Genomic DNA, 24,942 nt, shown 5'->3' with positions numbered 1-24,942 from the left:
ACTCCACAAAAAAACACATCTATTAATACAAGGCAGAAAATTTCAGGTTGTATTCGAGTTATGTGTTTCGGGTTGTTCAGGTCGGGTTATTTGGGTTTTTTGTTGAGAAAAAATGGTCCGATAACCGATCCATTTAAGGTTCGGGTTGGTCGGGTTTGGGTTTTTCAAGCATTCTTAATTCGAATTCCGGTGAGTTTGGGTCAAGTTCGGTATTTAGGCCTGTAAACTAATCAAACCTTTGGTGAACTGTTCGTGAACCATACGGCGAGAACGAACATGAACAAAATATTGTGTTAATTTAATTAAACGAACAAACATGAACACATGTTTCGTTCGTTCATTTATGTTTGCTTCTTATGTTCATTTGTGTTCGTTTACGTATTAATTGAAAATAATTAAATATTATCTAGAAGAGGTATCTACTTAATCGTTTTATATTTGTTCATTTATGTTCGTTTACGCTTGTTTGTTCTCAATTACATTTGTTCATATATGTTCATTTATGTTTGTTAATCTTTGTTCAATTATGTTCGTGAACTGTTCGTTTAGATTTTAAACAAACGGGCATAGGTGTAAGCGAACACGAACATGTTCGTTTTTTGAATAAACAAACATGAACGCAAAATATGTGTTCGATTAAATATCCGTGTTCCTTTAAAGTTAAATGAACAGACATGTATATGTCATTGTTTGTATTCATTTAATTCGTTTACAGGGCTATCGTTATTCGGAGACGGTTAAAACCCTACTAGTACGCTACAAGTTAAAACCCTTCTTCACCGGAAGAATAGAAAAAGAAAAAAGAAAAAAAAACTTGTTTTACCCTTGGAATTTGAATCATCTGGATGCTTCTGGATTCTTGTCCATCCTCGTACGTCAAACACTCGGGTCTCAAATAAAGCAGTCACTCAAATTCATCATATCTATCTCCGCCCATCCCGTACGCTTTGAATTGAACAAGTCTAAAGAAAGAATGTTCGGCGTGGTGTTCCCAAACCGTAGCTTCCCGATCGACATCTCCACTTTCACCCAAATCGACACCTTCCACTGGCTCCTAGACATGAACACCTTCGTAGGTAATTTAATGCAATTCAATATTATTAGTATATCAAATGAAGTCATTGATTTGATTGTTGGAAAGACCTTGATCTTATTATTATTATTAATTGCAGGTGAAGCGTACGACTCCATCGGCGAAGTGTGCATATTCCTCCTCAACAACTTCACCCTCCCGGCCGACAAAGCCCTCGCCGTCTACATCCAATCCCCCGGCTCCCCCTTCCTCTTCGTGGGTGCCGTAACCCTCGCCCGCCCCTCCGCCCTCCTCTCCCTCCCCTGGCCCGAACCCGGAGGCCTCAACAACCACCTCACCGCCCCCGACGCCGCCCCGCTGTCCGCCAAGATCGGCGTCTCAGTCGAAGAGCTCTCTTCTCTGCCCTCGCTCGATGTGGCCGCCGAGAAGAAGATCGAGCGGCTGGCAATGAGGGTGGGTGAGAATCTGTTCAACTTTATGCAGTCGTTTTGTGGGGTGGACGGGAGTAAGCTGGTGGTGCCCATGGACATATTGGATCGCTGGTTTAAGAAGTTTCAGGAGCGGGCCAAGCGAGATCCAGAGTATCTGAAGGGGTTCGCCTTGTAAGTTGCTATGCATTAGTTTGTTAGTTTCATGTGATATGTAAGTTGCTGAGGTTTCTATTGTTGAATTAGAGTTTTTTGTTTTTAGTTAGAGAGTATTGGTGTGTGTTTCTGGATTAACTTCAAGTCGAATGATTATGGTGTTAATGATTATGGTGTTAATTGTAACCTCTGAGATTCGAGTAGAGTATAGAAAGCGAACATACTTGAAACCTATAAGTTCGTATAGATTATTAGATAGTTGAGATCTCAGAGGATGAATTTTAGTTCGATGCATAAGTTGATGACGTTTCTATATGCTGACACAACTAATGGCAGTCCTCAAAAAGAGGAAATTGATGTGAATGTCACACACGGGTATCTGCATGTATAACTTGAAAGACGCAGAAGATGGCATTTGATATGTGAAATAACTAGGAGTCTTTCTTGTGATACTGCGGGAACCTTGTGCTTTTCAAATCTGGAAAACAATTAAGGAGTTAAAAAATTGTTTGTGTTTGTAACTATTTTTTGAATGGCCTGTTCAATTTTTGTCATTTGTGACCCTTGAACTCAAAATCTTCTAACCTTGATGCTTTAAAAGACATTGCCTTTGTTAATGAATCATCAACTCTGCTATGATTCCTGCGTATCATTTAAAGCAGGTTTGTGACAAATCACATTTAACAAAGATTTCCACACATCATTTATAGTGAGAATCTTGGTAAAAAACAAAACAAAATGGGGTTACGAGCTAGGGTTTGGCATAATTCATCGACTATATAAACTTGCCATCACAATTTTAAGAAGTTTTCAGCCAAAAAATTTAATGTTTTGAAGATAAAAAGACTACTTTTCAAAAACTTTAAAAATCTGAAACTTGTTTAAAAATTTCAATTTTGTTTTTAAATTAAAATAGCTTTTTAAAAATGAGGGTAAATCTGGGTCTCCTAGAAAATGATATTTTTTTACTAATGAACACCAAACATATTATTTATTTACAAAAATAGCATATTGAGTGTTAGACAAGGTGATCAATACGTAGGAATGTTATAAATGATTTGCCATAAAGTCACTTTAAATGATATATCACCCCCCCCCCCCCCCTTCTTTTTCCCAAGTTTACGATTGCTACTTAAAACTCACCACACCATGCTGCAAGCTACATACCACTACAAACTTTAACCAAACAAAGCGCAAATGGTTTCCCTATACCACCCAAAAATACAAAAGAAAAAAAAATTACAAATGTGGTGACGTTACACCAAAGCCAACGGCCCCCTCCACCCGGGGGGAAATTGTGGTGATGCTACTTAGCCTAAACTTATCTTCTTTCTTTTCTTTTTTTTTTTTTTCAATAAAGATTCAGTTAATTAAATAAACTTTATTAAGCAAAAGTTGAATCGGATTTAACACACATCAACACCTAAAACCCAAATTTATAAGCTAAATCGAATTTAGCACACATCAGACGCACCTCGTGCACCTTGCAGTCTACTCACTTTCGCTATCACTAACGAACCAGCATACAAGCGTCTGGGAGAACCTTATTTGTGTTATGTGATATTAGATACTCTTTTTTTTTGTGTGTGTGTACCACATGCATCCAACCTTCAAGTGACACAGATTCACCTTACATTTTCTAACAGTCACAGGAGTAAAAGAAATCCTGGATACACCTCTGCTTGCTAGTGTGCTAAAATGGCGTAGCTATATTAGAAGCATAAGAATGCAACACACTGCACCAAACCCAAAAATGGCTCAATAATAAACCAATACTTGAATGAGCTAAGGCTTTTTGTTGGGCACTGATGATGATACACCTTCAAGTCGCTTGATTTCGTTCAACACCTCTTGCAAAGAAGGCCGTCTTGAACTTGATTGCTTTAACCCATTGCTATCTGACTGACTTAGTAAAGCAGAAAGATGTTTCAAACATGTGACATACTCGCCCTTTATATCACCAAAATTATATAACGACCTCTCAATTGCATACTGCACTCGAAAAAAGGGATCACGCAAATTAACCATCCGTACAAGGGTAAAACTGGAAAAGAGCATAAATTTATGATATATTGGAACATGGCCGGTTACCTGTTTAAAGGCAGAAATGCAATCAAGAAGAGCTTTCTCGGCCTCTGAATGTGGTGCCACCTCTTTCTCCTGTTTTTCCCGTCAGCAACCAAGATTTTAAGGTTATAGATTCTAATACGAATATCTGAAAGAGTATTAATCTTTCTAAACTTTCGTATATTGAGAAAAATCTTTCTAGACCCTTTGTATAAAAGTTGAAAGTGGATCTGAGCCTATTTAAATGCTTACAACTTCTTACTGTTTCTAAGAAAAAAAATAACACACATTAAGTTTAATAATTTTTTCATCTTAACAAGACAATTACCCATTGTTGAGCCCAATCTAGAAAAACAAGCTATTTATACATATAAAGTTTAAGAAAATATCTCCATGTCTCTATCCATAAATATATTTTTTGAAGAAGAAACAATATACAGAATCTTAAAATGCAGAAGCACTTCTTACCGCAGGTTCGTGTAACTCAGCCTTAGTAACTTCTAGTTGGCTCAAAGCATTCAACGCTTGCAACTGCATCAGATCCAACGCCAAGGTAAGTATATTTAACCATTTAATTTAAACTGTTTATTAAGGACGCACGTGTGTGTATAAAATGGTAGTTGTAAACATAAATATGGATGTCACACAAGTGTTTGATGGCAACGGGCCGGGTTCGGGCTGGGTATTGCTAATCCCATACCCGTACCCGATTATAAAATCCGGTCCCATACCCGACCCTTTACCTGTCGGGTAATTACCCGTCGGGTATCGGGTATACCCATTAAATTGTTAAAAAAAAATTCATTAGGATTTTTAAGTAGATTTTTTTTTACCATTATAGTTATCATATATATTTTTATTTATATATGAACTGTTAAAAACTAAAATATGACACATTACATCTATATAAACTATAGAAGCATTATCATAAATAAATAATAATACTATACTTTATGTATAAACTTGATAACATATAAAATATATATAATACTTCGTTTTTAGCAGGATTGGCTTTGCTGTTCAAAAGGGGGTTGCGGCGCAACTTGTTGCCCGTTTGCCTGCCACTTTATTGTAATCGTTTTATAGTAAATTATATAAAAATTAAAGTTTAAAAAAAAAAAAAAAAAAATGCATATCTTAAATACAAAAGGTTAAGAAAAAATGAAATTAATAATAAAAATTTTCAGGTTTTTATTTCGGGTATATAGTTCGGGTAAATGGGTATGCCTTTTCAGGTAATCGGGCTGGGTATCACCACATCCCGTGCCCGGCCCGTACCCACGAAAAATTTTCAAAACTAATCCCATACCCGGCTCAATACCCGTCGGGCTTCGGGTATACACGTCCCGAATGCTTCGGGTTTTGGGTATACCCGTCGGGTTCGGGCTATTTTGCCATCCCTAAGTGTTTGCTGTACAATATTAAGATCACAAAGCTGGGATTCCTGTTGGCCAGCCCTACCATGTAGTGAATCTAATGCAACCAAATTATTGGTCATGTAATGTGGAACTAACCAGTATAAGCAATGATGTGCGCTCGGTGTATGCATCTGTCTTTGATAATTGGTGAGACTTACTATTTGCTCCTTGCTTTATCAACTTATCCAAAGCCTGTCGAGCTATCCTGTCAAAGAGAATTAGTACACAGTAATGTAAAACAAAGCACCTTGTTAAGAGCATAATAGTTAATACAATACAGTAACAAAATAACAAGGAGTCAAAATAGGTTTAGTAACTACATTTTTACCAAACATATTTCAGCAGGTAATGGTTATAGGCATTCATTTTATAAAAAGCCTAAAAGTTCAATACTACTTCAATTTCAGTTCAAAAAAACCAGCAACCATCTATCAAACAGGACTGTACTGAACAGATGAACATATGTAAGAAGACAAACCTTATTGCATTGTCCAGAAGATGTTTTGCATTCTCAATGACTACAGTTGATTCAGAAATATTCCCCTGTGTTTGGTTGCATAGAAGAAGCTCCACCCTAGCCAAGTGAAGCATGTTGGCAGCTATCTGACATTTGACATAGATGAAGGTTAATTGTCATTATACTCAAAACATAGAATCCATCTAAACAGATATTTTCAAGCTAAACAAGACAGACATCCATGTTCAGTAACTAAAGAAGATCATAAATATGCATACAGAGAAGATACTATTTCAGTGCAGAAACCTGAATATTGTCATCAGGAAGTAGCTTTGTCCGAGAATCAAGACAGCTACAACATAAATTAGTAATTTTCAGCTGTAGGAGTTGTTAGTTAGTAATCAAATTAAACAAAGAAACCTTTGTAGGAGTTGTTTTGCTTCCATTAAATTTCCTTGTCCTCCTGCTGACACAAGAATCAGTGCAAGCTTTTCAGCTGCAATCACAGTCTCTAAAGAATCCCATCCCTGAACAATCAACAATATTTCTATTAACTTATGAATTAAATCATACGTCAACATAGAGAGGATTCCGAATATATAAATAAGATATATTTTAGGTATCCAAACCTTGGACACTTCCATTGTATGCAGGATCTTTCTCTGTGTGTTCACAGCATCGGTGAGATTACTGGAGTTCATATAAATCTGCAAGAGTACATCACTTTCAACCACTGGCCAAGTAATCCAGTAAAGGTAGCAAAAAGAGTAGACAAAGGAATTGGGAAACTGATAAGTAGGATGATTTAATTTAAGAAAAATCAAATTATATCCATCTGTCAAGTTTGGGATTTATGTATAGATCACTTGGATGGTGATTGTTGCAAGTTGCAACAATGCATTGTTGTCAGTACTTGCAAATACAATGTTAATTCAGTCTTTGCCAATTATTTAGAATACTAAGTCCTGTTTTTGTTAAGGTTTACTATTAACAACCAATGTACCAAAGTTTCTTAGCCTTTTAGGAGGAGGCTACTCAGACCCTAAACACGTATGGCAAAGGTCGAATACCCGTTATTATAGAGAAATGATAAGTTTACTAACGCAAACATAGAAAAAACCTGGACAAGATACTGCAGTCTCCTCATACATAAGAAAGACTCTCCTTGCCCACCGTCCTATACAGACAGTCAAACCTAGATCAGGCACATTGATACACAAAGGATTCAGTTTCTATGATAGAAGAAGAGAATGTACCTCAAGTATTTGAATAGAATCCTTTATGAGGGCTTCAGCATCCTTCACCTTCCCTTGAAGGTATAGCACCTGTAAGAACCACCATATCATCAACTCTGTGCACCAAATATTCCAAGTATACAATATGGCTAATCTTTTAGATGCTACACCAAATATAAAAAATGATGATGATGAACTATAGAAAGTAAAAATATCTCATGGTGGTAGACGTAGTACCCTGCCTAGATGATGCACGGTCTCAGCATAATCAGCATGACCTTCTCCCAAAACTCGCCTCTTTATCTTTGTTATTAGAAAAGGAGAAATAATATACATCAGTGACAACTATCACAGTAAAAAATGTATGGAGAAACCATGATGTTAACTATATCCACCGTACCTTTAGAGCACGCTGCCCAAGAAATCACGAAGCACATGAAAAGGCAACAAGAATAACAGTCAGTAATAATGTATTCAGTTTAAACAATAAAATAATGCAAACAAGTATTAGTAAAATGTTAAGACAGAGGAGCAATCCTATGATATGTTCAGTATGCATACCTATAAAAATAATGTATTTGTCATGCAGTTGAATGTTATAAACAAAATTGCGAGTGAAGATGATATGTATGGCACAACTAAAAAATATCTGACTGTTCGATACTAGACTACTAGTCATCTGTGTATATACCTCATAGCAAGCACGAGCTCTGTCCAATTCCTTTTGGATAAGATAAAATTGTCCAAGATTATGAAGTGCAGCCCCAACCCTAAATGTATACAGATTACAAAATCATGAAACTAGTAAATGAAAAATGGTTAATATAGACAGTTCAAACAGACATGACTAGAGAGGCTTTTAAGACCAACTCAGCATTAATTTGATACATCAGGACTGAATCAGACTAAAACATGAACCAAGCAGAACCAAACCACTGTAAATAATTATAAGTAGCCAGATATTTGCAAACACATTGTTTCACCTAATATAGCCAGATAGTATCTGAAACACATAGTTGGGTGAACACTGAACAGAAGTGTGAAGCAAGATGGATGGAGTACCTTATGTCTTCAAGTCCATATGATTCCTCAAGAATATTAATTGCCTCCAAGTACAATGGCTCTGCTTTATGAAACGCCTTCTTAACTCTATACAACTCGGCCTGTAATCATAGGTGACAGCATAATATTAAGATAAAATTGATGCAGGAGCATCCGGTCCATTAAGTCGGCCCGGCCCAAATGTTTTGTTTTTATTTATAAATAGGGTTGCTAAGTCTTTTGTTTAGTTAGTTGATTGTTTTTTAATAAAGAAAAGTGTAAGCTTTAAGCTTGTCAACCGAATCAATCGGTTCGAATCGTTTGAATGAACTCATTGTGTTCTTGAGCCATTTGAGTGCTAGTCGAAACTGCATCAATGCAAAGGTTTGAGACTAAACAGTTAAGTGTGATAGCTAAAATAAAAGATAAGGAGAAAGTAGTGTGTGCAGTAGTGACTTAGAACTCATTATGCAGCTACAATAGAACAAGTAGTTAATAATATATGAAAACGACCAGGTTATTGCATGCAGAGGCGACATGAGGATCCCTTTCCCCAAAACCTTGTCTAGCTTCTTCAAGCGCACCGATAAACAGCCTCTCTGCATCCTCCAATTTACCCTTTAAAACAAAAGCAAACACTAGTATATGTAAACAATATACAATAATCTCTGCTAGTAATAATAATCTTGCCTGCAAGAAGAAATCACGTGCGCTGTCTGTGAAGACTCTCCACTTGGATGTGTGTATGTTTGATACCAGTGATCCATCATCAATCTTCTGTAAACCAACTGAATCAGTTGCAGCAGCATCTTCAGCGAATGCAGGAGTCAAACTTAATCCAATAAATACAGCTGCTGCTGCTGCTGCTGCAGGAACAATTAGCATTTAAGACTCTAGTTTCAAGTTCAACAAGTGTGTGTTATATAGATTAAGGATTAACCTGGAAGTAATGCCGCTAGGGTAGAAGAAACGGAACTCTGCGAATTAGGGGGGATGAGTAAGCGATGATGCTGAGCCCTAGGTGTCGTCGAATGGATTCTAGATAAAACCCTAGATCCAACACGAACAAGCTCGGAAGCTACTGACCGCAGTTTCATTTTCATCATCACCGTCGCATGTATCGTATAATAAGTGGTTTTTGTTATCACTTCACTAACCAATTAGGCCAGCCCACGGGCTGCTATCTGGATCCCGAGTGGATTGTCATTACCCGGGTGCGAATTGTCTAAGCAATTTGGTCAAGTGTAAAGGGAAGGTTTGTTAAAACTATTCTTTTAAACGATATACAAAATCCAACATGAAAATCGATTTCCTTTGTTAAGCGCATATAGAACTTGCTTCTTGTTATAAACGTCTTGGGTAAACATGTCTGGATGAAAACATATTCATTTGAATGGATGAAAAATTTTCAACATCAATTTCTCCTAAATAGTAATTTTAAAGTGTATATATCTATCTATCACATGCAGCAAAGAAAATACACACATCAAAAAGTTACTGATTTATATATATCTCCTATTCTCTTGTTTCTTTGTCATCTTCAAGTTCAAATATTGCATTAATAATCTTGTTATAATTTAGTAGTCATATTATAACATGTTATAAGCACAAATCGTTTATGTCTTAATCAAGAAAATCAACCAAGGTAAGAAGATATCAATCATAAACAAGGTAAGCACATAGTTAATAATGATTAAAAAAAGGATAACTATAATGATAAACAAAACAAATATAAAAGACATCTTATTATAAATTTTTACTAATTATGGGACTAATAACTCTCTAACCTTTACTTACTATCTCTCTAACTTTTATTTATGCACACTAAATTTTATTCATGTACTAACAATTATTTATGTATATAAACAAGTTCATTATTATTATTAACCAATTATTAATCACAATTTTTTTCACAAATACAAAACTTTTTCTTATCAGGAATACCCAAGATAATATTTTGAAAGATGTTTCACTCAGTTTTGATATTAACCACCATAATGATGATAATCTTATTGTTCTTAATTTGTAATCTCCCACTTAAAGAGTTTGATCTTTTCTTTTTTCTTTATCTATTTATAGCTCTACCTTTGTATATTCTTTCAATTTTAATAAGTATGTAATCCTAATATTTATCTAATTTGTGTTTAGTAATAAAATGACGAATATTGCAAAGCTTGAATTTTTGACTCTCAAAAGTTCTGGAGAGAACTATATGCCATGGACAGCACATATCAAAAGACACCTCAAATCAATGGATGTGTTATATGCAATTAATGAAAACAATAAATTGGATTAACACCATAGAGCAACAGATGTATTTATCCATAAACACATCGATAAATGCTTCAATTAGAGTATTTTAATTATGATGATCTAAATGTTTTATGGAAAGAATTAAAAAACAGATTTGATCATCAAAAGGATTCATTACTCCCTACTGCTAGAGCTAAATGGAGCAATCTAAGGTTCCAAAATTTTAAAAAAGTGAATGATTACACATCTCCTCTATTAAATATATACTTAAGGCTTGAATTTGGTAGACAAATTATGTCTGAGGGAGATAAGTTAGAGAAAACTTACTTTACTTTTTATGCATTAAATATGATTTTGCAACAATAATTACGGTTTCAAAAATTTCAACCATACTCTTATATGAATAAAAATCTCATCATAGCAGAGAAAAATAATAAGCTATTAATGAAAAACCATCAAGCTCGTCCCACAAGATTATTAGCCATACCAAAAGCAAATATTGCTTATAATAATGATCATAAGAATTCTGGACGTAAATGGGAACAAGGCCATGGACGAGGTCGTGCGCGTGGCCGAAACTATTTCAATAAAACCCATTTTAGTGGTCGTAACCACTCATTTAAATGGAATAATAATCGTAGACGTGGGCACGGTCGTGGTCGTAGCCAAAGAGCTAATAATTATCATGCTAACCATCAAAACAAGTTTAAAAATGATACTAGTACGTCCCGGAATGATGGAGCCTCATGTTTTAGATGTGGAAATACTAATCATTGGACAAAGACTTGTCGAACACCTTCACGTCTATGTGAATTATATCAAGCATCCCTGAAAGGAAAGAAAAAGGAAGTGAATCATATCAACAAAATGGATGATATCGATATTGAGTTGAATACCTCAAACTTTATCAATGAATCAGAATCCTAAAAGTGATATTGTTAAATCATAATGATAATGTATTTCCTTTCACGTTTATGTCTTAGCTATGTTTAATTGCTTTTCCTTTCATGCAAAAATAAAAGTTTCTTGTAATAAATTTTGGAATGTATAATATATGCACTTACTGTTTTTCTTTGTATTTGAAGATTAAAATGAATTTCATTGGAGCAAAAGATCAATCAAATGATATTGATTTATGCTTAGCAGATAGTGGTGCTACACATACTATCCTAAAATATCAAAAATATTTTTACGAATTAAAACCAACAAAGGAAAATATTAATACAATATCAGGTCCTTCAGACATAATAGAAGGAGTGAAAAGCTAATTTAGAATTACCACATGGTACAAAACTTTTAGTAGAAAATGCTCTATTTTCCCCAAGATTAACCGGTAGTTTTTTTATTTTCAAGAATATATATCATAATAGATATGATACCCAGTCGAGGACCGTTGATAATGAAAAATATTTACATATTGTAAAGAGAAGTCATATATTGGAAAAGCTACCAATGCTTCATTCTGGTTTTCATTATACATATATAAATGTGCCTTAAGCACATATGGCAGTCAAAGAAAACTGTTGTGATTCTGGTATCTTAAACTTATGGCATGACATATTAGGCCATCCAGGATCCGCAATGACGAAAAGGATCATGGAAAATACACATGGGCATCCATTGAAAGATCAAAAGATCCACAAAATAGATAAAATGCCTCAATGTACATCTTGTTCTCTTGAGAAATTAATTACAAGGCCTACGCCATTAAAAATTGATAAAGAGTCACCGATGTTTCTTGAAATAATTCAAGGTGACATATATGGACCAATTCATCCACCATGTGGACTATTTAGATACTTCATGGTCTTAATAGATGCATCCAGGAGATGGTCTTATGTCTCTTTATTATCGACTCATAATGTCGCTTTTGCACAAATTATCAAATTACGTGCACATTTTCCCGATTATACCATTAAAAGAGTAAGACTCGATAATGCGGGAGAATTTACAACGCATGATTTCGAGGATTATTGTATGTCTGTGGGGATTGTTGTTGAACCCCTTGTTGCTCACGTACACACGCAACATGGTTTAGCTGAGTCCTTGATCAAACGCCTGGAGCTGATAGCTAGACCATTAATAATGAGGACAAAACTCCCTTTTTCTATTTGGGGTCACGCAATTCTGCATGCTGGATCGTTAATTTGTGTCAGACCAAGTGCAAATCATAAATACTCTCCCATACAACTTGTTTCCGGCAATGAACCAAAAATTTCCCACCTTAGAATTTTTGGGTGTGTTGTGTATGTTCCTATTGCATCACCACAACACACAAAAAAGGGTCCTCAAAGAAGGTTGGGAATATATGTTGGATATGAAACGTCTTCTATCATAAGATATCTTGAACCTTTAACAGGTGATGTATTTACAGCATGTTTTGCTTATTGCCATTTTAACGAGACAATATTCACGGCATCAGGGGAGAATGAAAAGGCAAGAGAGTGATATATCATGGTGTATGCCATCATTGTTACACCTAGACCCAAGGTCAAAACGAAGTGAGACGGATGTTCAAAAGATAATACATCTACAAGAAATTGTAAATCGATTACCTAATGCATTTACTGATACAAACAAGGTAACTAAATCTCATATAACAGCTGCTAATGCTCCCGCTCGAGTTGAGATTCCAAGTAAGAAAGACCATGATAATGCACCTCATAAATCCCAAAAACGTTTAAAATGTGGGAGGCCAATCGGTTCAAAGGATAAAAATCCTCGAAAAAGAAAAGATTCTGAAAAGGATAAGGATACTTACCATAAAGAAAGAGAAAATGGCAAAACCTTCCCTCATGAAGAAGTAAATGATACAACCTTCCCTCATGAAGAAATAAATGATTCCAACAAAGAGTTATTAATCAACTATGGTCAAACACATATAATGTGGGATCAAGATGAAATGGAAAATATTGATGATAAAATTTCTTATTCTGTAGCAAGTGATATCATGGAAGAAAATGATGATCCTGAACCAGAATCTGTAAACGATTGTCAAAATCAACAAGATTGGAACAAATGGAAAGATGACATGCAAGCTGAATTAAATTCACTAAACAATCGAAAGGTTTTTGAACCTATTCTCATAACACCAAAGTCAATAAAGCATGTAGGATATGAATGAGTTTTTGTGAGAAAACGTAATGAGAAAAATGAAGTTACAAATAAAGCTAGACTTGTAACTCAAGGTTTTTCTCAAAGGCCATGAATTGACTATGAAGAAACGTATTATCCTGTTATGGATGCTATTACGTTTAGATATTTAGTCAGCTTGGCAGTTTCTAAAAATTTAGAAATGTATCTTATGGATGTTGTTACAGCTTACTTATATGGATCACTTGATAGTGACATCTATATGAAAATTCAAAAAGGATTTAAAATGCATAAAACATTAAGCTCAAAGCCCAAAGAAATATGTTCAATCAAATTACAAAGATCTTTATATGGGTTGAAACAATCTGGAAGGATGTGGTACAATCGTCTGAGTGATTATCTGATAAGCAAAGGCTATACAAATAATCTTATTTGTCCATGTGTTTTTATTAAAAAGACAACATCAGGATTTGTGATCATAGCCGTAGATGTTAATGATCTAAATATAATTGGGACACATAACAAAATCCATGAAACGATCATTCATTTAAAGAAAGAATTTGAAATGAAAGACCTTGGAAAAACCAAATATTGTCTTGGTTTATAGATTGAGCATGTTAGATCACTCAATGTCAACAATGATCCATTCTGCCCTTGTGAAGAGAATGAGGAGGTTCTTGGTCCAGAAGTATCATACCTTAGTGCAATTGGAGCGCTAATGTATCTTACTAACTGTACGAAACCCGACATTTCTTTTGCAGTTAATTTGTTGGCAAGATTTAGTTCATCCCCTACTAAAAGACACTGGAATGGCATTAAACATATTTTCGGTATATAAAAGGAACTGTTGATTTAGGTTTATTTATTCTAATGACTCAAAAGAAGGGTTAGTTGGTTATGCAAATGCAGGTTATTTATCAGATTCCCATAAGACAAAATCTCAAACTGGATACGTGTTTAAGGATGGAGGAACTGCAATTTCATGGCGCCCTTAGAAACAAACACTTGTTGCAACGTCCTCAAATCATGCTGAAGTCATTGCACTACATGAAGCTTCTAGAGAGTGTTTGGTTAAGATCTATGACACAACTCATAGTAACCTCTTGTGGACTAGAGAAAGAAGCAAGTCCAACACCAATCTACGAAGACAATTCAGGCTGTGTCTCACAAATGAAAAAAGGGTATATCAAAACTGACAGAACAAAACATATACCTCCAAGATTCTTCTCATATACTCAAGACCTTATCAAAGATAAACAAGCTGAAATAAGATATGTACAATCTAGCACCAATTCAGCTGATCTTTTCATAAAGGCACTCCCTGCAGCGACTTTCGGGCAACATGTTCATGATATTGGCATGCAACATGTACGAACAATGTAACGACCTACAACTTGAGGGGGAGCTAGATACTGTACTATTTTTTCCCTTAGCTAAAGTTTTTTCCCTTTGGGTTTTCTTTGGCAAAGTTTTTAATGAGACAGTAATTCAATATAAGTTTGAAAATGTTTCATCCAAGAGGGGAGTGTTATAGAAGTGTTGGGTAAACATATCCATGTGAATGGATGAAAAATTTTCAACACCAATTAATTACGTTTGTCTCCTAAATATAGTAATTATAAAGTGTATATATATCTATCACATGTAACAAAGAAAATACACACATCGAAAAGTTACTGATTTATATATATCTCCTATTCTATTGTTTCTTTGTCATCTTCAAGTTCAAAGATTACATTAATGAAACACCCTAATTTTTTTTAATAATAATACTTATCAGAGTAGGTCATAGATTACATCCAAAATATGTTACTTGTGGTGATGTATTATTTTATGAAAATATATATTATACAAGAAAATATATATATTTAACAACAAACTTTATTATACAAACTATTAAACACGAGAATGTGGTTTTCTTGTCAGTCCAGTCACGTTCATGAAACTTCAACCATCTAGGGGTGCTTTTCCTGAAAATATTTTAAAAACATATTTTTATTAGCTTTCGCTAAGTAAGTACACCATTATATAAAAATATGTTTTATTTTCATATGGAATTTAACACCCAAATTCCTTGGGATTTCAACACCCGAAATCCTTATTTTTACTCCTCATTATTCTTTGGGAATTCAACACCCAAATTCCTTATGAGCTCATTTTTAACCCATGAGGGTTATTAACTCCCCCTTTTATTTGGAGTTCAACACCCGAACTCCTTGAGATTTCAACTCCCGAAATCTTTTTTTTATATATAATATCAAAATTTTGGAGTTTTAATTACTAAAACTCTCGAAACTCGTAACCCATATATATTTATTTGGGGCTTACCACCATATTTATTTCCAAACTATAGCTCCCTTTTTAAGCCACCAATTCATATACTTGGAACCATAATCTCATAAAACATTTTCCAAATAATCATATATTTGAGTATTAAATAAGCACGTATAACACGCTATAAAATAACATGATTATGGTTCCGTGTACTTACCTTTAGTTTGAGATAAAACTATATGAAAACTGAGTCTCTAGTAATCACCCCGCTTGAGGGACGAATATATACTTCACCACTAAAACCTCCGTAAATGATAATTACTAAAGCGATTCTCCAGATTTTCCTATTTGTGTTACTTAATTTTACACAATGATCATGACTTTTTATTTTCTCTTTTATGGAGTTCAAATGTATATATATATATATCTAGATGCTAAGTCTTCATGGCGAAGGATTCTTTTCCTTATCTGACACAGCATTTTCTTTCATCGTGTCACCATGGGATCATTTCTTATTTATTAAGACAAACACCTCATGCCATGGCATCTTTCTCAATATTATCATATTTATTTATTTAATCTTTGATTATATTACAACATTGCATATGTATACATTTATTTTAAAATAAATATATTTTTTTTATTAATAGTTTTTTTATACTATGTTTAAATAATATCACAGCATACACAACTCGTTTAAACACCTCATATCTTAGTGAGTCGTCTTAATCGCTACTTACTTGTTTACTAATTCAAATATTTTAATTTTTTTTATCCACAAAAAGGGATGTTACAATTAATAATCTTGTTATAACTTAGTGGTCAAATTATAACACTTCTAGCATATTTTTTTTTTGGTAGAAATAACTTCATTGGCAGGCACTGACCTGTGTACAATACTTGCGCGTTCAATAATACCCTACCAAATCACTAGCACCGTGTGATAGAAAAATAATTGTGTTATTAATGGTAAATGGTGCTAGTGCTTACGACAAAATATGAGTAGTAACTAACTGAGTACTAACATAAGCCAATAATAAATAGTAACTAAGGAGTAGCTTGGAACCCACCACTTGAGTCACTAAATAGGTTGATCAATTCAGAAGCTTCATTCAGCATGCTTATAAATATATTGGTTAAGATGCTCTACTATGATTAAGATGTTTTTTTAACGAATCAAACACACTCTATCTATGACCAATTCATATTCCAAACAACCACTTGGTTGATTAATTGATTACTATCAACATAAGCAAATCATCGTTGGTAAATTACATTTGACAGAAGAACTATTGGTAATTGATTACGAGAATTAACCATAAAATAACATAAGAAACGTCGCCTCGTTTTAACAAATTGTCGTGATGATTGATCACCTACAAAGTGCAAACACACAATTCTTTGGTTTATTTTCGTGCACAGTTACATAACATAAACATATGTATTGGTTCTTAATTTTTCTAAATCTTCCAATTGAAATTTTAATTACAAAAGAAATACTATAATCTAAGAGCATCACCAATGCAACACATCTGTCATTATTTCAAATTGTTAAATTTGCATACTACATCATATTTTAAACCAACAAAGTCTTTATTTTCCATCAAGTAGTTATTATTCATCCTTTCTTTAAACCATCACCTCATCACTTACTTTTCTATTAATTTATATAACAATTTATATTATTTTTTATAATTAGTTATTTTATATTTCATATATACTAATAAAATAATTAAAAAACCACATAAAACTAATAAAAAAGTAATTAACAAATAAAAACACACTTTAAAGTTAAATTTAAAACATACAACATTTTTAAAAAACACACATTCAATAAAAATATAAAAAAGGTACAACTTTTGATAAATAAAAAAAACACACACAACGCGTGATAATTAGTAGATTAAGTTAAAGAAGAAAAATAATATTTTATAAGAAAAAAAGGCACCGTTAAAGTGGAAATAAATTTATCATCCATAGACTATTTTATTTAAGTTGATTAAAATGCGAGTTAGTTAATCTTAACCATTTATCTTGATCATTGTCCACCAAACAATTGTTGTGAAACAACATTAAACCTATTTGTTGCTTCAATTTAAAACTTCAAACAATGCATGTAAACAACGTTGGAGGCTAAATCGTTTAAAAAAACACGCTACATGATTGTAGGTTTAAATAGTAATATAAAACCTAAAGAATTAGAAAATAATATGATATGATATTTAGGGAGTGTTTGGGATTCCTTATAGAACTTATGAATCTCACAATATAAACAATCCCAAATACCTTATTACTTTTCAAAAAGTTAATAAGCATAAGTCGGTGAAAATAAGTAATCCGAAACACCCCCTGAAACCGAAAATTAGAAAATAATATGATATGATTTTTAGTTTGTTGATTTGAATTTGATAATAATAATAATAATAATAATAATAGTAAGTGGTGGGGGAGTGTGGTGTTTTCAGATCTGGTGGATTGAATTGGGACGTGCAAGTGCAAATGTAAATGTAAATGGTTAGGCAGTCGGCAACAAGTAGTCGCTGCTAGTTCACATTGCACGCCATCACCTTCTTTAACTCCTCCAACCAACCACCACATTGAGAGATCTGGATCTTGATACGATGTATGATCATCATCATCATCATCAATGGGTCATTGCATTGTGTGTGATTTGCTGCTGCTGCTGCTGCAGTACTCTGGTGACATCCGATGTTTCCAATCACAAGTACAAAAACGGAGACTCTATGCCAACAAGGTTGGTCCCTTTCACAACCCAAGGTATTATTTATTCACCATCATATCATATGAAAGAAACCCTTTGTTGATGATTGGAATTTATATGCAATTTTAGACTTTAAATGATCGACTTGTTGCTATTCAATGTTTTTTCCATTTCAGTGAAACATACCGCTATTTCGATCTACCATTCTGCTTGCCAGGTTTCATAACTTCATAATCCCTTTACACCCATTTACTTAAGAAGAATGTGTTGGTTTTGGTTAAAACGCATTTGACACCCTGATTGTAAACAGGTGATTTGAAAGAGAAAAAGGAAGCACTCGGAGAAGTGTTAAACGGAGACCGTTTGGTCAGTGCTCCATACAAGCTTCATTTCTTGGTTGATAAAGATTCAGAGCCGCTTTGCTCCAAAAAACTCACAAAGGAAGAAGCTGGAAAGTTCCGGAAGGCCATTTCAAAGGACTACTACTTTCAAATGTACTTCGATGACTTGCCTCTGTGGGGTTTCATAGGGAAATATGATTCAAATGAACAAAAATATTATCTTTTTATGCATTTGCAGTTTGAGGTACTTTACAACAAGAATCATGTTATTGAGGTTAATGTCCAAATGGATCCTACTGCTCTTGTGGATATCACTGAAGATAAGGAAGTCAACTTTGACTTTGTGTACACGGTTAGATGGAAGGAAACCAAGATTCCTTTTAAAAAGAGGATGGATAAGTACTCACAAAATTCTTCACTACCGCATCACTTGGAAATACATTGGTTCTCAATTATTAATTCTTGTGTCACTGTGCTCCTTTTGACTGGTTTCCTTGCCACAATTCTCATGCGCATTCTCAAAAATGATTTTGTCAAGTAAACTCTCTCTCTATATATATGTGTGTGTCTGTGTGTGTGTGTGTGTGTGATGTGCGTGGGAGAGTTCAACGCAGAACACAGTTTTATGCGAGAACATGAAAAACAAAATAAGTTAATTCATTTATAATTTCAATATTAATTCTTTTTAAAAATAAAAGAAAACGTCTAAATGCAATCTTTATTGGGATTTTGATCTCTCCTGAAGTTCAAAAAAAGTGAAAATTTTCGTTTATTTATAAAACCTCCACATGTGCAGGTTATGCATAGGCTATATTACCTATACATAAGTTATATATGTGTAGTTAAGCGTTTAAAAATAAATAAATAAATAAAAAACGTATGAAAATATAGTTTATTGGCCTTTTTGATGTACATAACTTACAGATTTGTATGTCAGAAGTAAAATTTTTAAAAAACATGGACCATTGATAAAAGACTAAAACAATTTAGGTTTATTCATTTCGTTCTTTGCAATAATTTAGTGTTCACACACAAAGACATAAACACACATATATATAGGTTTTGGTTCGGCTAAATTGTCAAGACTTTTTGCCTACCCTACATATGCACATATAAATACATATATGTATACACACACACAGAAAAGTGTTAAAATAAAAATAAAAAGTTTCCAAAGAATGGTAAGAAGGGCATCAAATTTGAAGTTAGGAAACTATGTGATCTATCTAGGAAACTATTTGGTATTTTAAAAACTATTAATTTCAACCACTAGATCCTAGATCTAAGTGCCTAGATCTATTCTTGCTTATCTCTTTTTACTTTAACCCACCCCTACACACACATACATATAATATATGTATACATATTATTGTATATGTATATGTGAATTCTTGTTTGACAATTTGGTTTTTTTTACATCAACTCATAGATATGCTCATGATGAGGAAACCGCAGAGGATCAAGAAGAAACCGGATGGAAATACATACATGGTGACGTCTTCAGATACCCACAACACAAATCTTTATTTGCTGCCGCCCTTGGTTCCGGGACCCAATTATTTGCACTGTAAGCAAATAATTTCTTGGGTTATAATTTTAAAGTCGTAACTCATAACTTCAATACCATTTTCTTTTAACCTGCATATTTTGCCATGCAGTACAATCTTCATCTTCATACTTGCATTAGTTGGTGTCTTTTATCCATACAACCGAGGCGCTCTGTTCACTGCGTTGGTTGTTATATACGCGCTAACATCCGGAATCGCTGGTTACACTGCATCTTCTTTCTATTGCCAACTTGAAGGAACCAATTGGGTGTGCATATTATTATCTCAATCTCATTTTAGGTCCAATTTTAATTTTTCTTGTTCACATTTCAACTTGTTGCGGTTTGCAGGTGAGGAATTTGATATTAACCGGAGGCTTGTTTTGTGGGCCCCTTTTCATAACCTTTTGCTTCCTAAACACAGTTGCAATCGGTTACAGTGCAACGGCAGCATTGCCATTTGGAACAATAGTAATAATAGGCTTAATATGGGGACTGGTGACATCACCATTGCTCGTGTTAGGTGGGATTGCAGGAAAGAATAGTAAAGCCGAGTTTCAAGCCCTGTGTCGGACCACGAAGTACCCACGAGAGGTCCCACCGTTGCCATGGTACCGTGGGACCCTCCCTCAGATGGCAATGGCGGGTTTTCTTCCGTTTAGTGCCATCTATATTGAACTTTATTACATTTTTGCCAGTGTGTGGGGTCACAGAATCTATACCATATACAGCATCTTGTTCATTGTGTTTATTATTCTGGTTATTGTCACTGCTTTTATTACCATAGCTTTGACTTACTTTCAACTGGCTGCTGAAGATCATCAATGGTGGTGGAGGTAAAGTATTAATTTATTTATATGGTTAATAAGTAATAAATTAGTAACATAAAAAACACCACAAAAAAATCTTGTGTAATTTTGATATATTAAAGTCCCTCAACTTGTAAAAGAATACACGAAAAAGTCAATAATCATATTGCTATGTTTTCAGCTGTTCATTTTTATTTATTTTTGTATATTAAAGTCGCTTAACTTGTTTAAATGCAGGTATTTTTGATCTTTTTATAAATAATGACTTGTTAACTCTTAAGTTGGTTATAAGATGGTATAATTTTCTTTCTACAAAAATATTGGATGCCACTTTATCAAATTTGAACAATTTAAGAGTTAACAAGCTAATCTTTTTAAAAAGATCCAAAAGTACATATGTTTTAGATAAGTTTAGGGAGTTTAATAAGCAAAAATTAACTTAGTAATTTTTTTAATTTTTTTTTGTACTTTTTACAAGTAGGGGACATTAAAAATATCTTAATTCATGAAAATTAGATATTTTTTGTAATATTATTCATTATTTATTTGTTTGCTTGTTTATTTTGTGGTCATTGGTAAAACTATGAGGCTGGGTTATGATTTGCAAATATTTACAGGTCTTTTGTGTGTGGTGGTTCAACGGGGCTGTTTATCTATGCGTATTGCTTGTATTATTATTATGGGTGTTCGGATATGACAGGTTTGATGCAGACCTCGTTTTTCTTTGGTTACATGGCCTGCATTTGCTATGCTTTCTTTCTCATGCTAGGGACTATTGGTTTTCGTGCTGCACTCTTTTTTGTTCGACATATATACCGTTCTATTAAGTGTGAGTAAACACAAGAAGCTCTTACAATATGTGCTAGGAGAGGGGAACTTCATATATATTTTTTTCTTTATTTACGAAAATTTATATCTATCATCTATTATTAGACATTATTTGCAACAATTTGCCATTTATTGTGGCTGAGCCATCCATTGTAGTATCACTTGTTTGTGGCCATTGCTTGTTGTATCACTATGACATTCTGTTTTGCTCATTTATATACTTTGTCCCATGTAGGCGGAAATGGCTAGCTCAGTCACATAAGCACAACAAAGACTCACTTGAGACCAGAAAAAAAAAGGAAGAAAAGAAATACATTAATAAAAAAATAAAAGTTTATGATATGCAAAGAAAATAATCTACTAGACATATATAGTAAGAAAAACCTAGTATAACTAGAAATTAAAATCACCCAACTGATGTCAGAATTTCAAATAACCTTAAAAGTTATCTGATTAAAAATATATGTAGTATGGCTAGTTAGTTGTAAACACTTGGATCATGTTACTAGAAAGCCTGAATAATAAATAATTAACAAAGAAAGCCCGACTAGAAAAAAAAGTTCAAACAAGGAGCAAAGCCACAAATAAAAGCACAAAACTTACTCTACAATCTACATTGCATAGCATATGTGTAGAGGTGCACAACCAAACCGAATCCAGATCAGAAATCGATCTAGAAACTGGTTTGGATGAAACCAATTCGAATCCGATCTTAACCTTGGAGGTTCGGTGTCACACCCCAATCTAGGGCCTAGGTGTGTGACCATAAGTTGGTACCTATTTTGTAAATATATAAGAGTTTAAGGTGATAAAACGGAAGACTTGATTAAAATATTATTTTATTCAAAAGTCGGGAATTAAACACCCGTTGATCGGTACAAAAGTGTTTGGATTACAAAACCACAATTTACAATATTTTATTATCAAAAACTCTATATGAGCCATCAGATCGTCTAATGGCTAGTCACCATCTCCAATCACATATTTCTCATTACCTGTAAAACAGTTTATAAAATACGTTAGCAACACATGCTGGTGAACACGTTGACACAAAACATTTTGATACTTAGTTATCCCCTCGGGTATCTTATGACCCGGCCATCGTGGCTTAGGAAATAACCAAGTTCTGAAAGTCTGAATTACTATTATAAACATCCAGCTCAACTCGAAACCACTCAGCGAACACCGCCAGCGCTCGAGATCGTAGCCACTACCTATATACACAAGACTATCCCCACTCGGAACATCGTAGGTCCGGCCCAACGTGGCGGAGGCATAATCAGGCGTGGTGCGGTGTGCCCACCGTCTACCCACATATGTAAGGATCCATACAAACGTATACGATAGCTTGAGGGCCAGCGATTACCTTTGTTTATAAAGTTTTAGGGATACATAATCCCATGTAAACGTTTAAAGACTCAATTTATAAAGTTGTAAAGAGTTTGGACGTATTCACCTTTCTTCTCGATCAGTGTGTCTCACTGATTTGTATTTTCTTGTTACCTCGGACCTATAGTATGAGAATAACGTTTTATAAATACAAGATCAACGATCTAGCTTCAGACCTTTAGTCTGTTTGTATAACCTTTACCTTGACATTCATTTCTTTATAAAACATAAGGGCCTCTAGTCCTTTCTTTATTCATTATTTATAAACTGCGTTTCTTCTTCATGAAGAAACGGATATATCAAGTCTCTTCTTTCTTAAGAAACATTTTATAAAATCTTTATATAAAATAAAGAAATAATATTTCATCTATAGTCTCATCTTATAAAAATCTATATTTTCCACTTATTATATAATCAAGGTATGGGCTATACCCCCCGACTAGGGTCTAAGCCATTTATAATAAATCGGGCAGAACCCCTACCTTGTATGGCTTGTTTATAGAGAATGCCTAGGCTTTACTCGGGTAACACTTCTACTAGTCGGTGGAAAATCGAGAGAATAACTCGGTAGAGTTCCAGCACGTACTTCGAGACAACAAATCGTCGAAATATCGGTATGACGAGTTCGTGGCGCTTTTATCGAGGGTATATGTGTGATTTGAGTGTGAGGGATGGATGAAACTCTTCCAATGGCTGCCTATTTATAGGCAGAAAAAGAGCATCTTCGCGTCGCGCGAAGATGATCTTCGCGTCGCGCGAAGTTCTACTAAACCGCCTTTGATAATTTTTGTCCTTCGCGTCGCGTGAAGTAGACTACTAGCTCTGTTGATTTGACAGGTAGGCTTGCCACGTGTCACCACGAGGTGACACGTGTCCTATGGCGCGTTGCCACGTGTCGTTCAACGGTGAGGTTACTTCACCGTTACTTCGCGTCGCGCGAAGCTTTGAAACCCAATGTCACACCCCAACCTAAGGCGAAAATGCCAGGGCGTGATTCGATTGCTCACAGCTCGAAGATACTATCATAAATATAAATGACAATATCTAATTAATTATTTTGTTCAAATAACACACACTATAATCAAATACAATGATACAATTCAAATAAATAGATACAACCATTTAAATTCAAGTTTGTTTTCATTATAATCCTAAGGTCTTTCTAAATGTCCAAACTTCAATCTTCAATCAACCTGCATATGCGTAGAAAATGGAGTTTGATCAACAACACATGTTGAGTGAGATGATCACCAATTTTGAAACAACAAATAATAATATATATAGATAATTGAGAAATGATAAATGATAAATGCGCAAACCAATCTATATGGTAACAATCAATCAAACCTTAACAAACCAAAACCAAGTTGTACTCGTGTGCCAATGAATCGTTGCCAAGCGAATCAGGCATTGATTACAATGACTAGATTGTCGGTTTACCTTCGCCAAGCGAATCGGGCTCCGGTTACTAAGACGATCGTATGATCATACTAATGAGAACCCTATACAAGGGGATATGTTGGACCTCTCCGAACGTTATCAAGTAAACAATTAAACATGTAGCAATTAGCAATTAGCATTCAACTGATATTCACACAATAATTATGTTTGCGATTTTGAGTATATATATAGAATAGAAAATATGAGTAAGTACGCATATGTCCCCAAAACGTTAGAAAACAGTGTATAAAAAGGGGCATGATCAAACTCACCTGGTCGATTAAGCTAAACGAAAATGATTACGACAAGAAACGACAATCACGATCTTCGAGAATTACCGACAAGAATCCTAATTAAATGATATGATGAGTGAATTATAGATGATACAATACATAAAATGAATTTAGGATTC

General features: G+C 34.2%; 2 protein-coding genes and 1 pseudogene across 3 annotated transcripts; 2 read left to right on the top strand and 1 right to left on the bottom strand.

Annotated features, from left to right (window-relative positions):
- The first annotated feature begins 973 nt into the window (after positions 1-973).
- LOC143612942 (protein OPI10 homolog) lies at positions 974-1,639 on the top strand. Its single transcript, XM_077086793.1, has 2 exons — positions 974-1,076; positions 1,173-1,639. Exons 1-2 carry the CDS (start codon positions 974-976, stop codon positions 1,637-1,639), a joined length of 570 nt encoding a protein of 189 aa, XP_076942908.1.
- Positions 1,640-3,389: 1,750 nt separating this feature from the next.
- On the bottom strand, positions 3,390-8,720 carry LOC143612940 (uncharacterized). Its single transcript, XM_077086791.1, has 16 exons — positions 8,592-8,720; positions 8,349-8,453; positions 7,857-7,957; positions 7,486-7,564; positions 7,195-7,206; positions 7,032-7,097; positions 6,816-6,884; positions 6,680-6,736; positions 6,189-6,266; positions 5,980-6,086; positions 5,866-5,911; positions 5,581-5,705; positions 5,199-5,307; positions 4,153-4,215; positions 3,709-3,777; positions 3,390-3,609 (listed from the first exon to the last, which is right to left on the bottom strand). Exons 1-16 carry the CDS (start codon positions 8,718-8,720, stop codon positions 3,403-3,405), a joined length of 1,422 nt encoding a protein of 473 aa, XP_076942906.1. The 3' UTR covers positions 3,390-3,402.
- Positions 8,721-18,076: 9,356 nt separating this feature from the next.
- On the top strand, positions 18,077-21,710 carry LOC143612939 (transmembrane 9 superfamily member 3-like; annotated as a pseudogene). The gene is made up of 7 exons (XR_013150029.1): positions 18,077-18,233; positions 18,354-18,394; positions 18,488-19,055; positions 19,948-20,085; positions 20,177-20,333; positions 20,416-20,900; positions 21,491-21,710. The product of XR_013150029.1 is annotated as a transmembrane 9 superfamily member 3-like (transcript).
- The last annotated feature ends 3,232 nt before the right edge of the window (positions 21,711-24,942 follow it).

The sequence above is a fragment of the Bidens hawaiensis genome, unplaced genomic scaffold (assembly GCF_021521415.1).
Source record: "Bidens hawaiensis isolate Kalapana, Puna unplaced genomic scaffold, B.hawaiensis_p1.1 tig00036239_1, whole genome shotgun sequence".
Classification (NCBI taxonomy): Eukaryota; Viridiplantae; Streptophyta; class Magnoliopsida; order Asterales; family Asteraceae; genus Bidens; species Bidens hawaiensis.
Note: the sequence above shows the minus strand (reverse complement) of the source record. Positions and strands in the feature narration are given on the sequence as shown.